Source organism: Lissotriton vulgaris, chromosome 11, assembly GCF_964263255.1.
Source record: "Lissotriton vulgaris chromosome 11, aLisVul1.2, whole genome shotgun sequence".
Lineage (NCBI taxonomy): Eukaryota > Metazoa > Chordata > Amphibia > Caudata > Salamandridae > Lissotriton > Lissotriton vulgaris.
The window spans coordinates 64911912-64935337 of NC_141699.1; the positions used below are offsets into that span (position 1 = coordinate 64911912).

Consider the following 23426-nt stretch of genomic DNA (forward strand, 5'->3'; position numbering starts at 1 on the left):
TTCTAGTACTTTGGCAAGTAGGGGAATGGTTGTTACAGGACGAAAGTTGTTTGCAACCGATGGGTTCGCTGTAGGTTTCTTCAGGAGAAGGGTAACCTGGCCTGTTTTAGGCAGTCCGGCGTTGATCCTTGGGCAAGCAATTTGTTAATTATCTTAGTCCAGAGGGGGATGACCATGAGGTTGCATGAGGGCCAGCATTTTGATGGCAGAGGGTCATTGTAGTGACTGTTTGGTTTCAGCGAATATTTTGTTGATGTTGATCATACAGTTTGAAGGTTGACCAATGGGCATGGTTTTTGGGCATTGCTCGAGTCTGTAGTGTCGGATACTTCCCTTGTTCACTCCTTAGGATTGATGCTTTTTCTGCGTTATTCTTGAGCTCTCGCTCCAATGATTTGGCTTTCTCAGTAATGAATGTTAGCAAATATTCACAGTTCAGATCAGATTTCGATGTTAATATGGAGAATTTAGTAAATGTGTTTGATTGTTCTTTTAGTAGATTGAAGAGTTTCCTTGTCCTTTGCGTTTTCAAGTTAATTTCTAAAAAAAATAATATTTTTTTTAATTTAAGTACGCTTTTATTGTAGGTTTTTCTGGTCATTCTTAGTTGTTTTAAGTGGGGGGAAAATGGAGTTTGTCTCCATATTCCTTCTTTTATTCTGAGCCTACGTCTTTCTTCGTTGAGTGATCCATTGAACCATGGGTTTTTATCTTTAATCTGTATTCTTTTAAGTTTTAGGGGTGCAATGTCGCCAATTATTTTAGAAATCATACGATTGTAGTGGCCTGTAAGCTCGCTAACGTCCGTTAGTCCAGAAGGGGGATGCAGCTCTTTCTCGCATTGCAGTGTAAGAGTCTCAGAGTTCAGGTCTCTGGTGTCTCTCACACAAGGTTTGGGTTTGATAGGTTGCGGTCTTATTTTTAGCTGGTATTTGGAAAGTGATGACGTGGTGATCGGACTAGTCACAGCGTACGATTGAGATTGCTTGGATCGTATTTTCTATGGCCATGATCCAGTCTAAAGTGGCTCCTTTGGAGTGAGTGTGTTGGTAGTGCACAGGCTTGTATTAGTGAGTGGTCATCTAGGAATTCTTTGAGCTTGTTGACCTGATTATCTTGGATGTCGTTCCAGTGAAGATTGAAGTCTCCTAGGAAAATATTGTTGGAGTGAAGATCTGAGATATTTGTAATAATTTCCATTAGGTGATCTATGAAAATTAGGTTTTTGCCTTGGGGGTGATAGAATGCGTGTATTTTGTACACTTGGTTGTCTGTGAATCTTGCTGAGAGCCCCAGGTATTCACATGAGTCTATCGGGTCTGATATTATTTCGGAGATGTTGATGTGTGATCTGTGGATGCAGGCCACGCCTCCTTCCGATTTGATTAGCCTATCTGGCCTTACAGTGTTATAGTTAGTTGGTACCAGCAAGTCTAGGCAAGGGGAAGATGCTTCAGATAGCCATGTTTCCGTTGGAATAGCCAGGTCAGACTTGATTCACGATTAGGTCACCAATGTCAGCGGCATGTTTCATTGCTGAGCGGCAGTTTATAAGTAGGTATGAGATTTTTTTTAAGGGTTTTCTAGGTCAGAGTTTGAGTTGGGCCCCTCTAAGCTTAGTCTCATTTCTTTCAAGTTATTAGAGTTTGGATTTCTTTGATTTGTATGTGATATGTGATATATGCCCGATGCAGGTGCAATCTACTTCAACGGCTCAAAGAAATTCGACCACATAACTCCAACATTAAAAGCCCTACACTGGCTTCTCCCTCCCAGCCCAGGTCATCTTCAAGAGACGCTAGATCACTTAAAGTCCTCAATGAGATCCTACCTTACCTGGCAAACAAACTAGCCACATATGGGGAAACAACACAAGACCAGGTACCTGGATATCACGAGACTAGAGAGAAAACAATGTGTGGGGTTGGGGGCAGCTTTCTCCGTTCATGCTCCCAGAATCTGAAGGAACATCCCCCAACCACATCAGATCTATACCGACTTTCCTACAAGTCAGAAAAAAGCTTAAGACAAACCTCTTCAAGAAGAATTACATTCCTGACCCGAAAATATACCATGTCCTTCCCACAATGATTGCATCTTGCATGGGGCTGTGCCCCGTTCAGAGCCCTTTTGCTCTCAAACTAAATTTGTGCTCTGCAAATACCCACACATATGAAGGCAAAGCCTTTGAAAACAGTTCATTATATTCAGGAATGCCAGGGAACAAGCTTTTGAGGAGTGCGAGTAAGGATTTGGATTCCATTCTAGAATCAATCCAAAGCTGGCTTCTCAAATATGCTGCCAGATGCTCTCTCAAATGTTTGTGATTCTTTTTAGTACCTGGAGTCATGTATGCTATTTCTTAGGAGCACCAGACAGCTCCAGGACTACCTGTAGGTCCAGCACTGCCCAGAGACTATATTACACATTTTACATAGGTCTTTTTACTGGTAACGGAGTGCAGGTAAAAACCTATTTTTTAAAAGCCTGTAGCCATTGTCTGTAGATTCTCATCTACTGAGATCAGAAAGTGCCAGGGTGTCAAATTACAGCCAGTGGTAGCAGTAGCTACCCACCTACTCTTATCTTAAGTCCATTTGAGTTCTCTCCTACCTCACTAATATCTACATAATCCCTTCCAACCAACTGGATATTCCAAAGTTGTAAACCATATAAAATGAATGCTAAAGTCCACAACTACTTTCACCTCCAGGTCCCCGAACTCCATTTCCCTCCAATGCTACTGGTTCTCTCGGTTCAACCTCTCATTTGAGACTTTATTAGAAATAAATTGGTCTGAATTGGCAACCAAAACAAGACTAGAATACCTGAGCCAACTATTTGAAGGTGTCATACCTTCATGTTCTTATTGAGACTGTCTTCAAACAACATTAGTGCGGTCTTCTGATTTGCTTTATAAAAGATAGATATCAGTATTTTAAATGCATGCAGACGTTGATTGTCATAACGCACAAAAATCATTTTACTTACAGTTCGCGCTAAGCAATTCACAGCAAAGCAGTACAACTTAAGAACACTGTTGCATAAGGTAAGCACAGGGTGGTGCGGAAAGATACACAAATATTATTCCACAAATAAAACATGTCAAAGTTAAAATTCTGCTTGTGGGTAATGTGGTTGGTTGCAGACTACCATCTAGTATTTCACTGAACACTGGTTCCACAAGTGTTAAGCACACACATTAACATGGTGCCAAAATATCCGATTTCCGTGAACACTTGTATCATGAAGCCACTGTATTGAAATAAAGAGGCATTTTTTATAACCATAGAAACCAGCAAGCGCAATAGTATACCCTACCCACCCACCACCTCGTGGTTCTACTGCAGCAATAAACATCAACCTCACCGCTTCTTCCTGAACTGTGTTCGCATGCACGGTCATGTTCTGGTGGCCCTTACGTACCATGTTTTGGTGCCCATGTAAAGCATGTATTAGAAATGCTTGCCTGCAACAAGAACGCATGCACAGGAATATGACGCCAAGTAGATTGAAGGACTTCTGGACAAACGACCCGCACAATTATCTATTTAAATGGCCTAAGAATTGTTTCTGGATGATGCATAGAAAAAGCAATTTGGCCTACTCAGGCATGCAGTTAATTCATGGCAACTTGTAGACCACAATAAGTGCTTGGAATCTAGGGAAACACAAGCCATTAGATAAAAAAACATCTTGCTGATTTACAGCCCCGCTGATTCAAGTTGATGAAAGGAGATACTACATCTATAATGTATAAGGATTTCAGTTATGTGCAGGCTGCCAGCTGCTGCCTTTGATGGGAGACAGTCTTGTGACATTGGCTCATCTAAATTCCTGGAACACTTACGCATCCAGATGATTCAAACAAAGCTATAAACCCTTGGCCTGTGCAGGAGGCACTTGCTGTATGACTCAAGAAGACAAGACAGAGGATGCAACGGGACCCCCAGCAGCATCCTGTAGTCATAGGAAAGTAAAAATAGGCACTCACACTACAAACTGCACCTTTAGGAATATCAGCTTTTACCAATTGATTTTGGGAAGCAGCTACAGCTTGACACATCTGGCTCTTCATTTTCAAACACCAACTACACATTATCTATACAAAAATACAATTTCTAAAATCAATCTGAAATAAAAGCGTCCCTAGTCAACTGAGTATCAGTAAATGAATCCTACATTTAAAGAAAACACTACCTAGCCCATAAAATTACACTGTCCGGAGGCACTAGACCCTCGAGGAGATCCGAGGATTTTTTACTGAAACCAGCGTTCTTCCATAAGAAAAAAATGTACGATAGAGCGTTCACGGGAGCAGCTCCAAAGATTTGGAGTTCGCTCCCACCGAATATCACAAGAATCACCAATGCCCCACGATTTAACAAGCATTTACAATGCAATGGTCTCGGCATCATTAAGGGTAGAGCTATTGGCATTGCGCATGAAATTTTTTTTTTAATCATAAATAAATGGCATTGTCACTTACATTGCCAATAGCTTAATCGTTAAATAAATGGCATTGTCATTTACAATGCCAATAGCTTACTCGCTCACAAATGCATGACCTATTGCATTTACACCCACACAGAGCCACACACACAAAGCGACCCACATACACATACAGAGCCACCCACACAGAGCCACTCACACAGTCATTCACATAGAGCCCCCTACACAGAGCTACCCTCACACAGACAGAGCCACCCACACATAGAGCCACCTACAAAAAAAGCTATCCACCCAGAGCCCCACACACACAAACAGAGCCACACACACAGAGCCAGACGCACACACACAGCCACACACACACAGAGCCCCACACCTAGAGCCCCACACCCAGAGCCCCACGCACACACCCAGAGCCCCACACACACACCCAGAGCCCCACACACACACCCAGAGCCCCACACACACACCCAGAGCCCCACACACACACCCAGAGCCCCACACACACACCCAGAGCCCCACACACACACCCAGAGCCCCACACACACACCCAGAGCCCCACACACACACCCAGAGCCCCACACACACACCCAGAGCCCCACACACACACCCAGAGCCCCACACACACACACCCAGAGCCCCACACACACACCCAGAGCCCCACACACACACCCAGAGCCCCACACACACACCCAGAGCCCCACACACACACCCAGAGCCCCACACACACACCCAGAGCCACATACACACACAGGAGAGGAAGCACAGCGAGGGGGCAGGGAAGCAAGCACAGCCAGGGGGCAGGGGAGCAAGCACAGCCAGGGGGAAAGGGAGCAAGCACAGCCAGGGGGCAAGGGGGCAAGCACAGCCAGGGGGCAAGGGGGCAAGCACAGCCAGGGGGCAAGGGGGCAAGCACAGCCAGGGGGCAGGGGAGCAAGCACAGCCAGGGGCAGGGGAGCAAGCACAGCCAGGGGTGGTAACGCAGCACAAGCACTAACTATCATTACACCACCTTATCAAAAGGAAAAGGCAACGAGGGGGGGGGGGATGAGGAGCTCACGCACACACAAGCAACGAGGGGGGGTGTAGGAGCTCACGCACGCAGAAGCCACGAGGGGGGTGAGGAGCTCACGCACGCAGAAGCCACGAGGGGGGAGGGCGGTGAGGAGCTTACGCACACAAGCAACGAGGGGGGAGGAGGAGAGGAGCTCATGCACACAAGCAACGAGGAGGGGAGGGGGGTGAGGAGCTCATGCACAAAAGGGGGGAGGGGCTCACGCACACACAAGCAACGAGGGGGGAGGGGTTGAGGAGCTCACGCACACAAGCAACGAGTGAATGCACTTCTGAAGCCCCCTTGCTGACTGTGTGTTGGTAACAGAGTGTATGTGAGGGGTGAGTGAGTGCACTTTTGAAGCACACCCACCATTAGTGCATGGTATTAAGCCATGTCCTGACCTCACTTTGGCCGCTCACACTGTTTTAGTGGGGAGCCCCCTGGCTGACAGTGTGTGGAGAGAGTCCCTACTGAGGTCAGCGTGAGTAAAGACCCCACAGTCCTGTGGAAATCACCCTGTGAGAAACCTCAAGAAAGCACTAGCACGTGAGGAAACTTGCCATTTCAATCAGGCAAAATTATAAGAAAACTCGACAGATGTCTTCTAAAACCTGTTTTATGGGGAACAAAGGACGGGGAATTTGTGAATTGACTTCTGCCTCCTGCTTTTCAAATGCAGGCTTTCAGTTTTCATAACGGGCGCGCACTTTTAACACTAGCACCCATGCTCGTTTTGCTTTTAAACAGAAGGTCGTGCCCCTGGTTATGCTGCGAGTGCTGTCTCCATCCTGGATTTAAGGGTGCCTAGCTATTAAGCCACAATACCCGCATGCACAACACTCTCCCCGTGCCATATGCTGTGCAATTACAGGGTGTGCGTGCCGTGCCTGTAAAGCAGCAGAACAGGGGAAATGCACTTCTCCATCCCAGAGTCCAAGAGTCCAAGACCCATAACGGGGAGGGCAGAGCCGCCTACGTGGTGAGTGATTCGGTGCCCAATGTCTCTCACCCTCTACTTACTCCTTTCCCATCCTCATTGTACCCTTCATGCCCTTCTCACCTGACGCATCTCTTGAAGATACTATTATAGCGCTTTCGGACCCCTCCCAACTCAGCATGGCGAAGCGCCTTTATTTAATTAATATCACCAGCGCTTTCATACCAATCCCACCTCCAAAAACAGCATGTCAAAGCACCTTTATTTATTTAACATCACTGGTGATTTCAGACCACTCCCAACACAGCACATTAAAGCCCCTTTAGTTAATGAATATCACCAGCGTTTTTAGACCCCTCCCGCCTCCCAACACAATACGGCAATGCGCCTTTATTTATTTAACATCACTGGTGATTTCAGACCACTCCCAACACAGCACGTTAAAGCCCCTTTAGTTAATGAGTATCACCAGCGGTTTTAGACCCTCCCGCCTCCCAACACAATACGGCAATGCGCCTTTATTTATTTAATGACACAGCTCTTTCAGACCCTTCCTGGCTCCCGAAAGCATGGTGAAGCGCCTTTATTGATGTACCATAACCAGCACTTTCAGATCTTTCCCGTCTCCCAACACAGTACGTCGAAGCACCTTTATTAATTTAACATCAACTGCACTGTCAGACCCCTCCCACCTCCCAAGACCGCACGGCGAAGCGACTTTATTTAAAATCACCAGTTTTCCCTATAGTTTACAAAACTGCGAGAAAAGGAGAAAGTTCAGTTTAACTGAGCGAAACGCGTTGGCTGCAACCTGTGCTGTGATTGAAGAAAATCTAATACTTGCAATAAAGTTAATAACTAACATACAAAAGGAATATTAGAACTTTTGTGGGTGCACCACCCAGTGGCTTATGTTTATGCATCTCTGCTCAGCAGTGGTGTCGAGCAACAACTGACACTTAGGAGGTAGTGCACCAGTACCGGAACTGTGTGGGAGGTGTGGTTCCCGAAGTCCGTTGGTGCAGCTGGGGACTGTATAATTAACCTGTTGCACTAATGAGCCTCTGTGCTGACTGACTCCCTGCTTGTTGGCCTACCTCTGGTGTGCTCTCAGGCAACCCCCCGCCCACGAAGAAAAGGCAAAAGAGGAGGGTTGTTGCACCATCAACTCGTAGAACAGGTACCTCTCCTCCAGACACATGCACTTAAGTGCTGGGATTTGGACCTTCACAGTTACTGAGCAGCTGCATTCACCCACCGTGCTGTCCAGGTGCTTTGCATCTATGACTGGACGATATGTATGTATCTATGTGTATTTATTTGAGTTTCATAAGACACACTTGCCATTTGGAAGGCTGTAATCAACAGGGGAAATTGTTGCTTGTTTTATGATAATGGAGTTGACTGACCTCTGAAGGATGAAAGGCTGATTCTATTTGATTCGCTTCTGAGGTAGTGCCCTGCAGATTACAGCATAGTTCAGCAATGAGCGTTCAATACACGGAGTCACACTGCAAACTCTCAAGCCCAGTGGTAGCAGCACAAGCCAGTGGGCTGATGCACCTGCTGCATTAGAAATGCGCATTAACTCACTGAGCTACCTCACTAGCTGTAATAGTGTAGCATCGTAATAAACACGATATTGGCAGAAAAGGATGTTCGGGTCGTTAAAGACACGCTTTTCTAGTGCGAACCTTTTCCCACTGAAGACTGAACTATAGTTCCCGCGCTGTGTGGCCCTATCCAGTCTTATAAAGGGGAGTCACCCTGGGGCGGCGCGTATGCTAATGTATGCAGATGAGATGCATGAGCTCCGACACTGCTCTGTTATGGAAATCTGCACGGTCCGCGTGACTGGACAGGCGGGTTTTGTAGGCCTCGGGCGGGAGGCCCGGGTGGCGGGTTCAGCCGTGAGCCCGTTGTGTGCAGGGACGGGCCCTGGAAGCCGTGATCGCTGCCGAGCAGCGTCAGAAGTGCAAAGGTGTGTGTAACAAAACACGACAACAACTGTGCACATTTCAATACACTAGAGCTGAGCTGTTCGAGGCTGGCGAGTGACCCATCGAAAGAGAAAAATGTAAAGCAACATTATCGCTACGTTTACGAAGTTTACATGGATTTGTATCCAGTTAATCAAATACCGTGTTGTGCCGCAGGTCACACGGGCAGTCAGTCACCTGACAAGTGCCCTGGTGATGGCACACACTCGTGGCTTTTTGCACTAAAGCAACTCGATTCCCATTTAAACATAAAAACAAGTGATAGCCGCAAAGAAGTGAACAGGCTGATTGTAATGTGAAGGTTACAGTGTGTAAGTATCCTCTTCCAAATGACGTGAATTGGTTAATATACTGCTTAGAGATGCTTACGTTTTCACTCTTCTGGATCTGTTAATTGAGAATCACAGCATCAGATTGCACCCAGATTCTAAGATGTGCACTACTGTCATTACTTTGTGACATACATTATGATTCTACAGGACAATGTTTGGTCTGGTGCTAGCAGTTTTCTAGCGGTTCAAGGGCAACCTCCTCCATTGTTCAATCGCACACCCATTCGAATAATGAAAGTTGTAACTCACTGTAGCCTCATATGATGGGACTATAAACTAGAAACCATAACTAATTTATACTTAATTCTCCTATGTTGATATTTGAATCAAATCACAGGGATAAATCAACAGAAAATGTATACATACCCCTTCAAGTCACATGTATTTCAATGCTATTTGCAAGAAGCCTGCCAGTGAAAACTGTTGGTACCTCATTTTGAAATCGCTAAAACAATTATGTCTGCACGGTTTGTAGGTAGCATTTGCTATTCTGGAATGGCTGAGTGAAAAAGCGCGTCAAATCGAAAGTATTCTCGTTACTTTGCAAATACCGGCCAGGTAGTAGCTCTGAATTTCTAGCCACACAGTGGTGAATGCTAGGGTAGCAGGGCGGCCCCGTGGTTGTGTCGAACAAAGCTCCGGTAAGTGGAGGCCACCTGAGAAAATACGGTCATGCGTAGAAAGCAGTGTTTAGAAATGGAATAAGATGCAACAGTTTCCTTGAGGCGCCGCTCCCTCCCCCCTTTCTTAGCGGATCAAGAGTGGCCTCGCACTGCAGTTATTATGAGGAGAGGACATTCATTCGGAACGAACACAGAAGCTTCGCGGCATGGCACTTGAAACGTTAGTTGCTTAGCGTGAATCTCGGCAGCTGATAAGGCAATGAATGAGGGTATAGGACGTGACGCCGTATAATTCGGGTTTCTCTGAGGCAGAAAACAGCAAAGCTGGGGTACCATTTAACTCAGGGAAACGCGAAGCCCGCTCTCTGACCTCGACTCGCGTGCATACTTAAGCATGAAGCACGGCGGACAGGAGGGGGGGCGGGGCAGGAACGGCGCACGGACAGCGGGAGGGGGGGGGGGGCGGGAACGGCGCGCGTGCAGGGGCTGCCGATTTGATTCTCTCTCGCAAATGGAAAATGGGCACACAGAGACTGCCAGGTGGAGGAGGCTGCGACTTCTTGGGGCGGCTGTTGTTGAGAAATGGCCTCAAGAAAAGCTCCGCCATTTTCAGATTCGGGGGCGTGTTTTTTGCGCCCCGAGTGACAGACGACGTCTCAGGGCTAAAGAATGCAAAAAATCACGCCCCCGAATCCGAAAAAGACGGAGCTTATTTGGAGGGACGGCTCTCTCCTCCAATGGCTGGCCTCCTTTTAGGAAGCCAGCCAATGGTGGAGAGACAGAGCAGGGAGGCGGATTCTGAAGCCCCACTAGAGGACATTAATTCTCCTGACCGGAAGCTGCTTTGCAGCTTAACGGTCCCGAGACCTAAAAAGGAAACTAAGTCCTTTCTGATGGGTAAATTTCTCCCTTAACGAACAATGGGTGAAACATAACAATACTATCACCAGCTTGGATATAGAAGAACCCAGGAATGATCTTATCTGAATTCGAAGTACGAGGCCACAATCTTGAATGTAATTATTGATGTATACTACTCCTCATTAATTATTTTTTAGGTATGGATGAATATATGACACTTATGGTATACACGGACATGTTATGAACGTGAAAAAAATGGATATCTATTGATATCGAAAGGTGGTTGTAATGTAAAGCGCTCCGACATCCCATACCTTGGGTCTGGTGTGCGCTATAGAATACACTAAATAAATAAATAAATGAATAAAATTAAACATTCCCCGCCCATGGGGGATAAAACTTGCTATTTCCTATGGGATGCTTTCCTGCCAATAGAACTCTCTGGTGTGTAGTGGGTGGATCCCTGCTTGTGGATTGCCCTTCGACTACAGAAAGGGAGTACTGGAAAAGGCACATTGTTCTCTTCTGCAGAGATCTAAGCTCAGGGCAGGGCTTTGTGAGGTGGGGTTGGATTCAGAGTGCAGCACTAGAATGGGGACATTATCCTCTCCTGCAGCGATCGGACCTCGGGACAGGGCTGCGCAAGGTGGCGTTTGATTCACAGTGCTGCACTTGAAAAGGGACATTGTCCTCTCCTGTAGAGATATGAGCTCGGGGCAGGGTTGGGTTGGATTCAGAGTGCTGCCCGCTGGCACTAATCATAAGTGAAAGTAGAATGGTCCATTAACATGTACTACTTTCAATGTATTGGTGTGCCATCAGCACATTTACAAGGGAGCAAAAGAGGCTTCTGCCTTGCGTCCCAGCTTTGATTTTAGAAAGGAAAATGCTTCTGGTGATTTCAGCAAAAAATATTTTATATTTTCTTGTGCAACCATCAACAAGTTCCCAATGGCCTGTCACAATAACTAATTAAATCTCTTCCCTCAGATGTTTCAAATTGAATTCGTAGACAACGATAGGAATGGTTAACTCTCTGCCTACTTAGCTAATCAACTCCCTCGGTTGATTTCATGGCAGAGCTCCGCCTAGAATGGTCAACTACACACCATAAACGTAGGTTTAATTTCTAGACAAATCTTTCAGTGTAGCAGGAAATCTTTAACACCAGTTACAAAGAATCAACAAGAATTTGCAATGCAATAGGTATCGCATTAGGAAAGTGTGCGCTATTGGTATTGTAAATGACAATTTATTTGAACATGTGTTGGCTTTGAAAATATATAAATTAATAGCATTGTTATTTGCAAAGCCAATAGCTTACACTTTCCTAATGCGAGTCATATTGGCTATGGCAGTGCTTGTTGGTAGCAAGCAAGGACAATGCTGTTGTGGTGCTGAGTGATGCTGTGGTGGTGGCCCCAGAGCGACGTGGTGGTGCCCCCGAGCGACGTGGTGGTGCCCCCGAGCGACGTGGTGGTGCCCCCGAGCGACGTGGTGGTGCCCCCGAGCGACGTGGCGGTGCCCCCGAGCGACGTGGCGGTGCCCCCGAGCGACGTGGCGGTGCCCCCGAGCGACGTGGCGGTGCCCCCGAGCGACGTGGCGGTGCCCCCGAGCGACGTGGCGGTGCCCCCGAGCGACGTGGCGTGCCCCCGAGCGACGTGGCGTGCCCCCGAGCGACGTGGCGGTGCCCCTGAGTGATGTGGCGGTGCCCCTGAGTGATGTGGCGGTGCCCCTGAGTGATGTGGCGGTGCCCCTGAGTGATGTGGCGGTGCCCCTGAGTGATGTGGTGTTGTTCCTGTGTGATGCTACATGTCAGTCATGAAGCTGAAATTTTTTGGGCAATGTATTATGCGGGTTCCAGTGACGGACAGCGCGAGAGAAGCTGCAGACTGACTGAAGGCCTCTCGTGAGCTGGGTCCGCTGGAGGCGGAGGTGAGGGGGGAGGCGGCAGTTATGTTCATGCTATATGATGAGCTCCACTGTAAACATGCAATGACGGAGTGGGCGGTCAAGCAGCAAAGTTTTGACCTGTCTCTAAGTTGGCCACCATTCATGACTCAGTCACTGTGCATGGGCAGTCCACTTTGGCTGTCCAGTTTGAGGTCCTGTGTATGAGAGTGCCGGTGTATAATACCTGTGGAGGCCTTTGACGTACTGAGGTAAAGGAAACAAGCTTAAATGACAAACATGCATGCTTTACCTATGCCTTTGTTTTATCCCACTACATTGTATCTTCACTATTAAATGTTGTGCATAACATTCGGCTATATGTTAAACCAGCAAATGTGCAGATTAGCACGAGACTGACAGTCTTCTACATAGAAGAAGGGGAAGGCCGGCGTGCGACGGCATTTGAGAGAGCGCACATAGTGCCGGCTGTGTTTTGTAGCGCTGACGTGGCAGCGCTCAGAGGCACTTGTATTCAGGGAGCTGCGCCGTAATCGGAGATTTGCCAGTCCCTGTAAGTTGAGTGTCACTTTTGAGACACAAGCGTCCCACGGAGGAGAAATGAAAAGTTACGCTGAAGTGTGACTCGGAACCAGGCAGTCCTGCAAAAAGTGACGGCTGTTACGAGCTCCATTGGGTGGGGGATATTTCTGCCTCGTAGGAAGTGCTGCTGCTCATAAATATTGAACAGCAGCTCCAATTCAGTTTCAGCTTACCCTTAGTGCTTCTGGTGCAGAGCAATTCGGTCTCTGGCAGAGCTATGTGCACGAAGCGCCACTTGAGTCTTCTAGTGGTAGGCGCGGTAAAAAAACAAAAAAAGTTAAACAAGTGCAGTCATAAATCTGGCATCGTTCTTTCCTATTATCTTTGCTGCCTGTCCAATTCAGGGAGTGTTTGGTTCTTTCGGGTATTTTTAAGGGCTGCGCGTTATGAAATAAAACGTTAATTTCCCCGGCATCTGATTAGCAACTTAATAAATTGAGAGGGACAAGCCGCGCGGCACCTGTCATGGAAGACAGATTGCGAATTGACCCAAAATTTTGAATCTGGCATAACGCAAAGATGTGGTTAATGGTGAAAACAAGCTGGGGAAGTCAACAGCACAAACTTTTCGGGACATCTCTTGGCTAACAATGTACGTTTCCTTTTGAAAACCCTTGATGCTGCTCTCCAGTGGGGTTTCTTTTCCTTTCTTTTTTTCCCTTTCTCCTATATTTTGGGCTCTGGTTGCTGGGCGACAGGCACGCTGCGTGGGGGGTGGCCGTAGTCATTTGCAGGTGTGCAGGGTGGGGGGGTGTGGGGGTGGGTAATTAGTTTTTTATCTTTGTTCTATGGCCTCTTTTTCTTCTTCTTTTTTCTAGCCTTTCTCTCCTTTCTTTACCGGGTTAGTGCAGTGGGTTCGGCTTTTTTTGCATCCTTATCTCTATACCTGTGCCTTGACCTCTCTGGGGCTTTGGCGCTGTGGGGCGGACAGTAATGATGATGTAGATATTAATAATGTGCTGTTTATCCTGATGTCGCATGTCTAAACGCCGCTGATTTTCATGGTAGCGAACTTGGTATGGACACATCGTTTTTCTGTTCGCCCCCCCCTTTTTGTGATCCGAGACACTATATGATACCTGATCCTTTCTATTTTATATTGAAAAATGAAAACCTCCTATCCTGATGCCGTATCGCATTGCATTCACAACCGCTGTGCTTGGAATTTGAGTTACTATGCTTCCCAGGGACAATTGTTCTGACATTGATTGTGACACCGTATTGAACTGCTTAGCGGCCAGCCCTGGGGGTCGTAGGCCCGGTTTTGTATATGTGTGCAAACGTAAATAACGGTTTAAAAAAAAAAAAATGGTACCTCACTTGTGTGGGTGGGCCAAGTACCTGCGGTAGGTAAGGGCCCAAAACGTATTGGTTTCCTTGGTACCTAATTTTCACTCTTTACATTTTACCAAATGAATTACCATATACCCGGTACACAGTGAAAAACCATTTCAAGACGCAGATCAGTTATTGGCTCTGGGTACCTCGGGTTCTTGGTGAACCTGCAAGTCATATATATCCCCGCAACCAGAAGGGTCGGACGGACTTATCGGTATATCGTTTTAAAAAATCTGCCACACTTAGAAGAAGTTACAAGTGAAAATGTTGGCACAAATGCCTGTTTTTTCCAACAAATTTTCGATATATTTTTTATTTCAATTGTTAGTTTCTATAGTAAAATCTTGAAGGATCTACACAAATGACCCCTTGCAGAATTCATCCTCAAAAATTCACCAATGTCTTTTTACTCATGAAAGAACTTAATTAAATAGTTATCAGTGTTTGAGGTGAAGACGTCAAACATGCTTAATCCAATACAAACTGGAGAGTGAAGAATGTTATGGTAGCAACACAAACTAAAGACTTGACGAATTTGGGGGTGTGGGGGGTGCATTTAGGAGAACAAGGGATGTAAAACAAATACTTATATTCTGAGGACATCAGCCTCTGTAACTTTGCATTGTTCAGGAGTATTATACGCAAGACAAATACCAGATACAACATTTAACACAGATCGAGGTAGGGGACTAAGCTAAAGATGGACAGGATCTAGAAGGAAACATCTTCTAGGCTTCAAAGGGACAGGTGGATAATAATCGCCCTTGAGAGCCTCACATGGTCAGGGAAAGCAGACTAAGCCACATTAGCTAACAAAAGCTGGTGAAACAAAAAAAAGCTTACCCGGCTGCAGCCTCGCTAGAGCTATCCAGGCACCTGTAATTTAAAATTTAAAGTAACTTATAAAGCAATACAGATTAACGAATAATGAAAAGATCCAATAATTAATGTCGTTTGAAAGGTTTCACTCCGCTAAGGCAAGCAGCACTTCGGAATGCAGACCAAACTTGTAGTTTCACATCTCAGAATCGGAAAGCGATGGGGAAAACAGGAGCTGGTGCAAAAAGCTGCTGCTTCTGAAAGAGTAAAAGGTTTGAGGGACAGCGAGGAACACGACACTGCGACTCTGTTCCAGCCATAGTGCCGTTCAGAGGCAATGAATGGATTGTTGAAATCTCCAACTGCCAAATGTGTTAAAAGATGTTCACGTAAACTTTTAAATAGAGGGCTACAGTAGATGGCAAAGCACGATTACGTAGGGTTGATTCTTTAAATGAATTTGAATTTTAGAATATATTTAAAAAGTGTATGATGAGTACTCATTCCTGAAGGCCCATAAAGTGTTCAGGTATCATATGCTGGATGAAACTGTAAATATACCCAACATGAATCTCCTAAAAGTAACATTATCTTTAAACGTCTTCCTTACGCAGAGACAGTTTCAACACTTCCCTTTATTCTAAATGCAAGCTACCAGAGTCGATATCTGTCTGCCTGGATCAGTCCTGTCTATCAAACCCTAAGTCATTACAAAGATCAAAATATGTGAAAGCCAACGCACTGTGCAATACAGGGGCATTACAACATTGAACAGGATACTAAAATATTGCAACTCAGCCCTTAAAATGACAAAATGCAGCCTCATGTGCATGTAGCACATGAGAAGGTTTGCTGTTCTCTGGTCGCAGTAGAATAGGCTACAATACGAGCCAAGGTATAAAAAAAAAACACATAGGCAAAGTCAATAGGTCTGGCGCTGACTGCCAAACTTCTGGTTTTGCCTCTAGCATAAACCATTGGGATGGGCTGCATGAAGCTGTGAAGCCCATTCAAGCCCATTCACGGCGTCTAGAGTTGCTGGGCCCTCACAAAATATAAACATTGGCAAAGTCAATAGGTTTGGCATTTGCATGATGCCTACAGCCATGCAGTAGTTACACACTAGCCACAGACACATTAAGATAGTACGTTGACACAAATGTACAAAACACTGAAGAAATGCTCCTGCTGGTTGCAAACCCAACAAGCATTGGCGAAGCCAATAGGTCTTGCCGTTTGGCTGCCAATGCAGATTCACTGGCTTTCTCAATACTTTTTGCTACTGCTGCTTAGCATTCGCAAAAATAAAAAAATGCTTTTTACCGATGTGGGTCATGTAGGTAGCAAGGACCCCATGTAAATAATCTAGAGCTCCTAGGAGAAGGGTATAACAACAATCGACGAGTAAAGAATATGACAACACTTCATTAATTTTTACAGCACCCTCCATTGACCGTAGGAGATTCCTTCCTGCCTGCAGCGGAGCCCCTTACACTAGATGACCTACATTTTTGACTACTATCATAGGTCCCTGCATGTGGTTCTCAATTGACCACTTTCAATACTGCGAACACTTCTGCTTTTGAGCAGTACCTGGTATCCTGTTTTTAAACTTCTCTCGTACCTTCAAACGTATAGACTACATCTACCACCTCTGCAATAATACATGTTTTGTGGCACTCCTGATGAAGGCACCCATGGTGCTGAAACGTGCATCGAAAATAGACATCTCACAGCCACTTTTTGCACTAGTCTTTGTTGTAATATTTCTAGTATCACATTTTTGTATTTTTTGATTGTTGATATTATACTGTTTTCTATACCATCATTTTCAATCATGTATGTATAATACTAACTGTGTAACAGATTTAATATCCAAATCTATTATCAACATGTATTTTTCTCTCTTTTAACAAATATATGAATAAAATGAAACTTTGTACATTTTAACAAACGCTCTCCCTTCACACTGAGTTCTTTACTATCAGTTGACTTTTCTTGATGAAAAAATGTTGATGTAATGTTTATCAATTTTAACGATGTGGGTACATCCTTTTTGTTGTCGGTTTTCGGTATGTATTTACTAAGTTTAGTTAAAGTGTTAGAGGTAGCAGTTTGAGAGATGAATCTGTAATAATGTCTGAATAATTTAAGAGAAAGTTTTTTTTGGTGAAGCAATTGACGAATGAGTACTCTTTTTAAAAATGGTTTAGTAATATAGTAAAAGTGATTTATGTTTTGTAAAGAGTGAATCTTGGAAACACAATTTGTAAATGTAGCCAAGTTTTAAAAGGTGCGTTAGTAGCAGATTAAAACTGCATAGGGGCGGGGAGGAGCCTGGCTCGCGAGCAAGATGGCCGCCTGACTCCTCGGCTCCGCTGACCATCTCGCCACTCTCCCGATTTCCGCCTCATCCTGATCCTGTTTCTTGTACTGCTTGCCGGCAGCGGAATCGGGAGGCGGTGCTGATTACGCCGATGTGCTCCTCGGGTTGATCCCGGCAGGGGAAGCGCCGAAACGCCCTCACCTTCCTCTCCTGCTTCGCGGAGATGACCGGGTCTTTGTCCTTTGTTGGCGTCCGACTCTCCACGGAACGACGGCGGCCATTACCGGCGCTACGGGGTCGCCTGGCATGACGGAGCAGTTGTTCACACCCTCCGCTTCCCACCTCGCCTGATCCCTGGGCTATGGACACTCTAGCAGGGAGGCACAACGTTGTTTCTCTTGGGCTCGGGAGCGGCTCTACAGATACATTGTGTCCCCGAGTGTGGAGGCGGGCGCCATCTTCCCGATTGCTTTCATCTCCCGCAATCGTCGACCCTGGGCTGCTGCAGCGGACGCCACCTATTGCCCACGCCGCCTTGACACCGGGAAGAATGGATGGGGCTGCCCTAATGTCATTGGACTCGTTTTGCCAGGCTGAATGTTGGCGGGGTGCCCAGACGCCTGCAGGGAGTGACGGTGGCCGATTGCCGGGGCAGCTCCACATAGAGTTGCCTTGGGTGCAGGATCAAGATGCGTCCTCTCTCCCTGCGGAGCCACTGCAGCTCAGCGATATTTTGGGTGCCCTACGCAACTTGAAGGCTGCCATGTCTACAGCGGCCTGTGACTTGGGGGCTCGGTTGGACGCAATGCTGACTGTACCCTCTCTGCCCTACCAAGGATGCCATCGAAAGCCGGACACTATGCCATATCCTGTCTCTGGCCTTTGTGGTGCCTCCGCCCAGGTGGCTACTGGTACGCTGGGGTTGTCGGACCCCAATATGGCCGCGGCGCCGGCGGTAACACCTTCACGGAGGTCCACAGCTTCTGGAGCCACGCTATGCCCGGAGGACCATTATTGCTAAATATACCCTATGGCTTCTTTGTGGAATATTGCCGTGACCCGTTCCCTTCTCCGAGACCGGCTGCCACTCGCTTGTGTACTGGATCCTGGGGTGACTTGGCCGCGTGTGGTTTCTCCCCCTACCACTGCAGACCACCTGACTATGCGCTGGATGAACTCTACTGACCGCCTCTTCGTCCTGTTGTGGTCCCTTTGCTCCCTCACCGTCTCCGGACCGCCTGTTGTGCAGTTGGACTGTGTCGCTACACCGTATCGACGGGGTCAGGGTTGAGGTCTCCCCTTACCTGGTCGGGACTGTCCTACTTGTACTGCTGGGATGCTGATGGACTGCTGGGACTGTGTCACGTTGGTATTGTATTGGTTGAGGGGTCGGGGTACGGGCGGCCTGAGTAATACATGTCCGGGGCTTTTAGGTATAACCGTGCTGCTGTTATTTATCCAGTTGGACTACGTGGTTGCATTATACCGTAAGGGGCAAGGCTGCGGGTGTCCTCTCTCAACTCGGAACTTTCTCTCGTATTGCTGGGGTGCTGACGGACTGCCGGGGTCTTTGCAAATTGGTACTGTATTGGCAGTGGGGCTGGGGCAAAGGCGGCCGGAATAACATGTGCGGGTTGCTTTCGATATGTACTTATGGCCCTCCCCCGGTCTTTTGTGATTTGCATTTCTTTTCTTCCTCTTCTTTATGGTATTCTCTCTCTTTTCCCTCCTTACTTATTTCTATATTTCGGGTTCTCTTCTTGGGGCGACAGACACACTGCTAGGGGGGGGTAGGCCATAGCCTCTGCATGCGTGTAGGGTGGGGGGTCCTCATTGGTTCGTTTTCGTTTCTATGGGCCTTATTTTTCTCCTTTTGTTTCTCCTTTTATTCTTGCTTCTCTTTTCCTTTCTTCTTTTTCCTTGTTTCTTGTCTCTATATTTCGGGTACTCTAATGGGCGACAGACACACTGCAAGGGGGGGGGGGGTAGGCCGTAGCCTCTGCATGCGTGTAGGGTGGGGGGATTTATATGTACAATTTATCGTTTCTATGGGCCTTGTCTCTTTCTTCTTTCATCTTTCTTGTCCTTTTTTGTCCTTGGGGCTATAGTTTGGCTTGAAGCTGGGTGGGTTCGTGTTTGCTTCCGACGTAGTGTTTGCTTACCTCTCCTGTCGTTACCTCTGCGATGCTGTTATTTTGATTGCAAATCTCCTGTGTCTCATGAAACTCGCCTGCTGAACGTTGCCTATTACTTCTGTAATGTGATGGACTGGACTATGGCTCTCCTGGACTTATTTTTTGATTATGTGTTTTTATAAACCTTAAAATTAACCTCAATCTTCCTGTATATCGGCGGTATAGCATGGTCCAGTGTAACGCTATATGCTAGCTTAATAATGTCGCCTTGCTGCCGATGTACCGCATTGCTCGCAACAGTGCTCACAGTTTTGTGGCCGGCCAGGTGGTTGTAGGCCCGTATTTGTCTGCTGTTTATGCACAATAAAGGTTTCCAAAAATGTAAAAAAATAAATAAATAACTGCATAGGGGCGTTTACGGGATTAGCTGTTTTGCACAATTATTGCTGATATTGGTTAGTGAATGTGTGTACACTGTTCGCAGTTTCTGACTATATTTAATTGGAGCAGAAATAATACATTTAACAAGCAGCTAAATGTTTCCAAAGGCTTTCATGAACATACCTAGCTTTTGACTAATGCTGCTGTCAAGTCTCGAGACACCTGCTGTGGGTTTAGGAAATCGTTATACTGTCTATGTGAACATGGAGAACTTTCCGATACTATTTTTTCTAGGTTTTCACATAACGTTTACTCCATCGCAGGCCCAAAATGAAATAAAAAGCATTCAATTAAGCTTTGCCGACATTTAAATATAGACCCAAATCAAGGAGATATTTCTGATCTGAAATAATTTTATGGTGCTTTCGCAAATACCTAGCTTTGCTATGATGTTTACATATAATCATACGCTGAGGTACATGTGTTATTATGCTAGCTTGCCTGAAGTGCATGGCACACCGCTTACACATTATAATGATTAGAGTAAATAATACACTAACAGCTCAACAAATATTTATGTGCCCGGGGAAATATTATCAAAAACGTATTCATATTCACATGGTTGCAGAATGAATATGTGTATTTAAGAGCAGGGTAATTATTACCTCTAAGCACTGTGTATCCACATGGCCAGTGTCATCGTTATATGGCCACCACGTGCACCAGGTCAAAATCTAAACTACAAAATTCACAGAAACTATAACACGTTCCCAGACTTCAGGATACAAACAGTAACTCTTAAAGTAGTGGGAGGGTGGGGGCAACAAATCAGCTGCGCGAGAAAGATCAGGGAGGAGGGCAAAACAAAAAACAGTTTAACAAAAAAAAACATCCCACACAGACTCACAGACTGGAGAGCAGTGCTTGAAATGGGAAAACTGAGCACCTGCTTGTTTCTGATCAGTGTTGGTACTCTCCATTTAAAAGTATTACGTTTATCTGGAGAAGTGCTGGTGCTCTCCCTCTCAAAATAAACAAGCATTTACAATGCAACGGTCTCGCCTTCGGAAAAGTTAAAGCTATCGGCATTGTAAATGACAAACTTTTTATGTGTTGGTTTTTAAAACGGATAAATAAATGGCATTGTCATTTACACTCCCAATAGCTTAATATTTCGCAAATACGAGACCTATTGCATTTGCACCCACACACACACAGAGCCACACACACACAGAGCCACACACACTCAGAGAGACACACACACACACAGAGCCACACACACACACAGAGCCACACACACACACAGAGCCACACACACACACAGAGCCACACACACACACACACGACACACTCAGAGAGACACACACACACAGAGCCACACACACACACACGACACACACACAGAGCCACACACACACACACAGAGCCACACCCACACACACAGAGCCACACCCACACACAGAGCCACACACACACACACACACACACACACAGAGCCACACACACACACACACACACACACAGAGCCACACACACACCCACACACACACAGAGCCACACACACACAGAGCCACACACACACAGAGCCACACACACACAGCCACACACACAGCCACACACACAGCCACACACACACAGAACCACACACACACACACACACACAGACCCACACACCCACACAGAGCCACACACACACAGCCACACACACACCCACACAGTCACACAGACAAAGCCAGACACACACACACACAGAGCCACACACACACACACACACACAGAACCACACATACACAGAACCACACACACACACAGAGCCACACACACACACACACAGAGCCACACACACACAAAGCCACACACACACAGTCACACACACAAAGCCAGACACACACACACACACACAGAGCCACACACACACACAGAGCCACACACACACACACAGACACACACACACACAGAGCCACACCCACACACACAGAGCCACACACACACACACAGAGCCATACACAGAGCCACACACACACACACAGAGCCATACACAGAGCCACACACACACACACACAGAGCCACACACACACACACACACACACAGAGCCACACACACACACACACACAGCCAGACACACACACACACAGCCAGACACACACACACACAGCCAGACACACACACACAAAGCCACAGCCACACACAAAGCCACACACACACACAAAGCCACACACACACACAAAGCCACACACACACACAAAGCCACACACACACACAAAGCCACACACACACACAAAGCCACACACAAAGCCACACACACACACAAAGCCACACACACACACACAAAGCCACACACACACAGCCACACACACACAAAGCCACACACACACAAAGCCACACACACACACAAAGCCACACACACACACAAAGCCAGACACACACACACACACAGCCAGACACACACACACACACAGCCAGACACACACACACACACACAGCCAGACACACACACACACACACAGCCAGACACACACACACACAGCCAGACACACACACACACAGCCAGACACACACACACAGCCACACACACAGCCAGACACACACACAGAGCCACACACACACACAGAGCCACACAGCCACACACACACACAGAGCCACACAGCCACACACACACACAGCCAGACACACACACACACAGCCACACACACAGCCACACACAGCCACACACACAGCCACACACACAGCCACACACACAGCCACACACACAGCCACACACACAGCCACACACACACAAAGCCACACACACACACACACACAGCCACACACACACAGCCACACACACACAGCCACACACACAGCCACAAACACACACACAGCCACACACACACACAGCCACACACACAGCCACACACACACAGAACCACACACACACACACACACAGACCCACACAGAGCCACACACACACAGCCACACACACACCCACACAGTCACACAGACAAAGCCAGACACACACACACACACAGAGCCACACACACACACACACACACACAGCCACACACACACAGAACCACACACACACACAGCCAGACACACACACACACACACACACACACACACACACACAGCCAGACACACACACACACACACACACACACACACACACACAGCCACACACACACAGCCACACACACACAGCCACACACACACAGCCACACACACACACAGCCACACACACACACAGCCACACACACACACACAGCCAGACACACAGCCAGACACACACACAGCCAGACACACACACAGCCACACACACACAGCCACACACACACACACACAAACACACACAAAGCCACACACAGCCACATTTAAATTTAAATTTAAATTTAAAAACATTTATATAGCGCACTTATACCATGCGGTTTCATGGCGCTTCAGATTGCGAGGGGGATGGCAAGCGAGGAGGAATTAGACAACAAAAGCACGAGAAAAGAGGAAAGTTTTGAGGTTTTTCCTAAATTCCGTGTAGGAGGGAGTTGTACGGAGTGTCACGGGCAGGGAGTTCCAAAACACAGGGGCCAAAACAGAGAACTTAGTGCCGCCGGCCCTTTTCTTTTTGAAACGGGGGACAGTTAAGAGGGCCAGGTGAGAGGAGCGAAGCTCTCTCCCTGGGGTGTAAGGCTTGATAGCC

General features: G+C 46.8%; 1 protein-coding gene across 9 annotated transcripts in view; it reads right to left on the reverse strand.

The window, feature by feature from the left end:
- The window catches only part of DGCR2 (DiGeorge syndrome critical region gene 2), a 399860-nt gene that overhangs the window by 278034 nt on the left and 98400 nt on the right, over nucleotides 1-23426 (reverse strand). Inside the window, exon 3 of one of the 9 annotated variants that reach the window (XM_086942705.1) lies at nucleotides 14934-14966. The exons of the other annotated variants lie outside the window; for them this stretch is intronic. Within the exon in view, the coding sequence (XP_086798831.1) occupies nucleotides 14934-14966 (33 nt within the window). The remainder of the gene's footprint in view (nucleotides 1-14933; nucleotides 14967-23426) is intronic. 9 annotated transcript variants of the gene reach the window in all.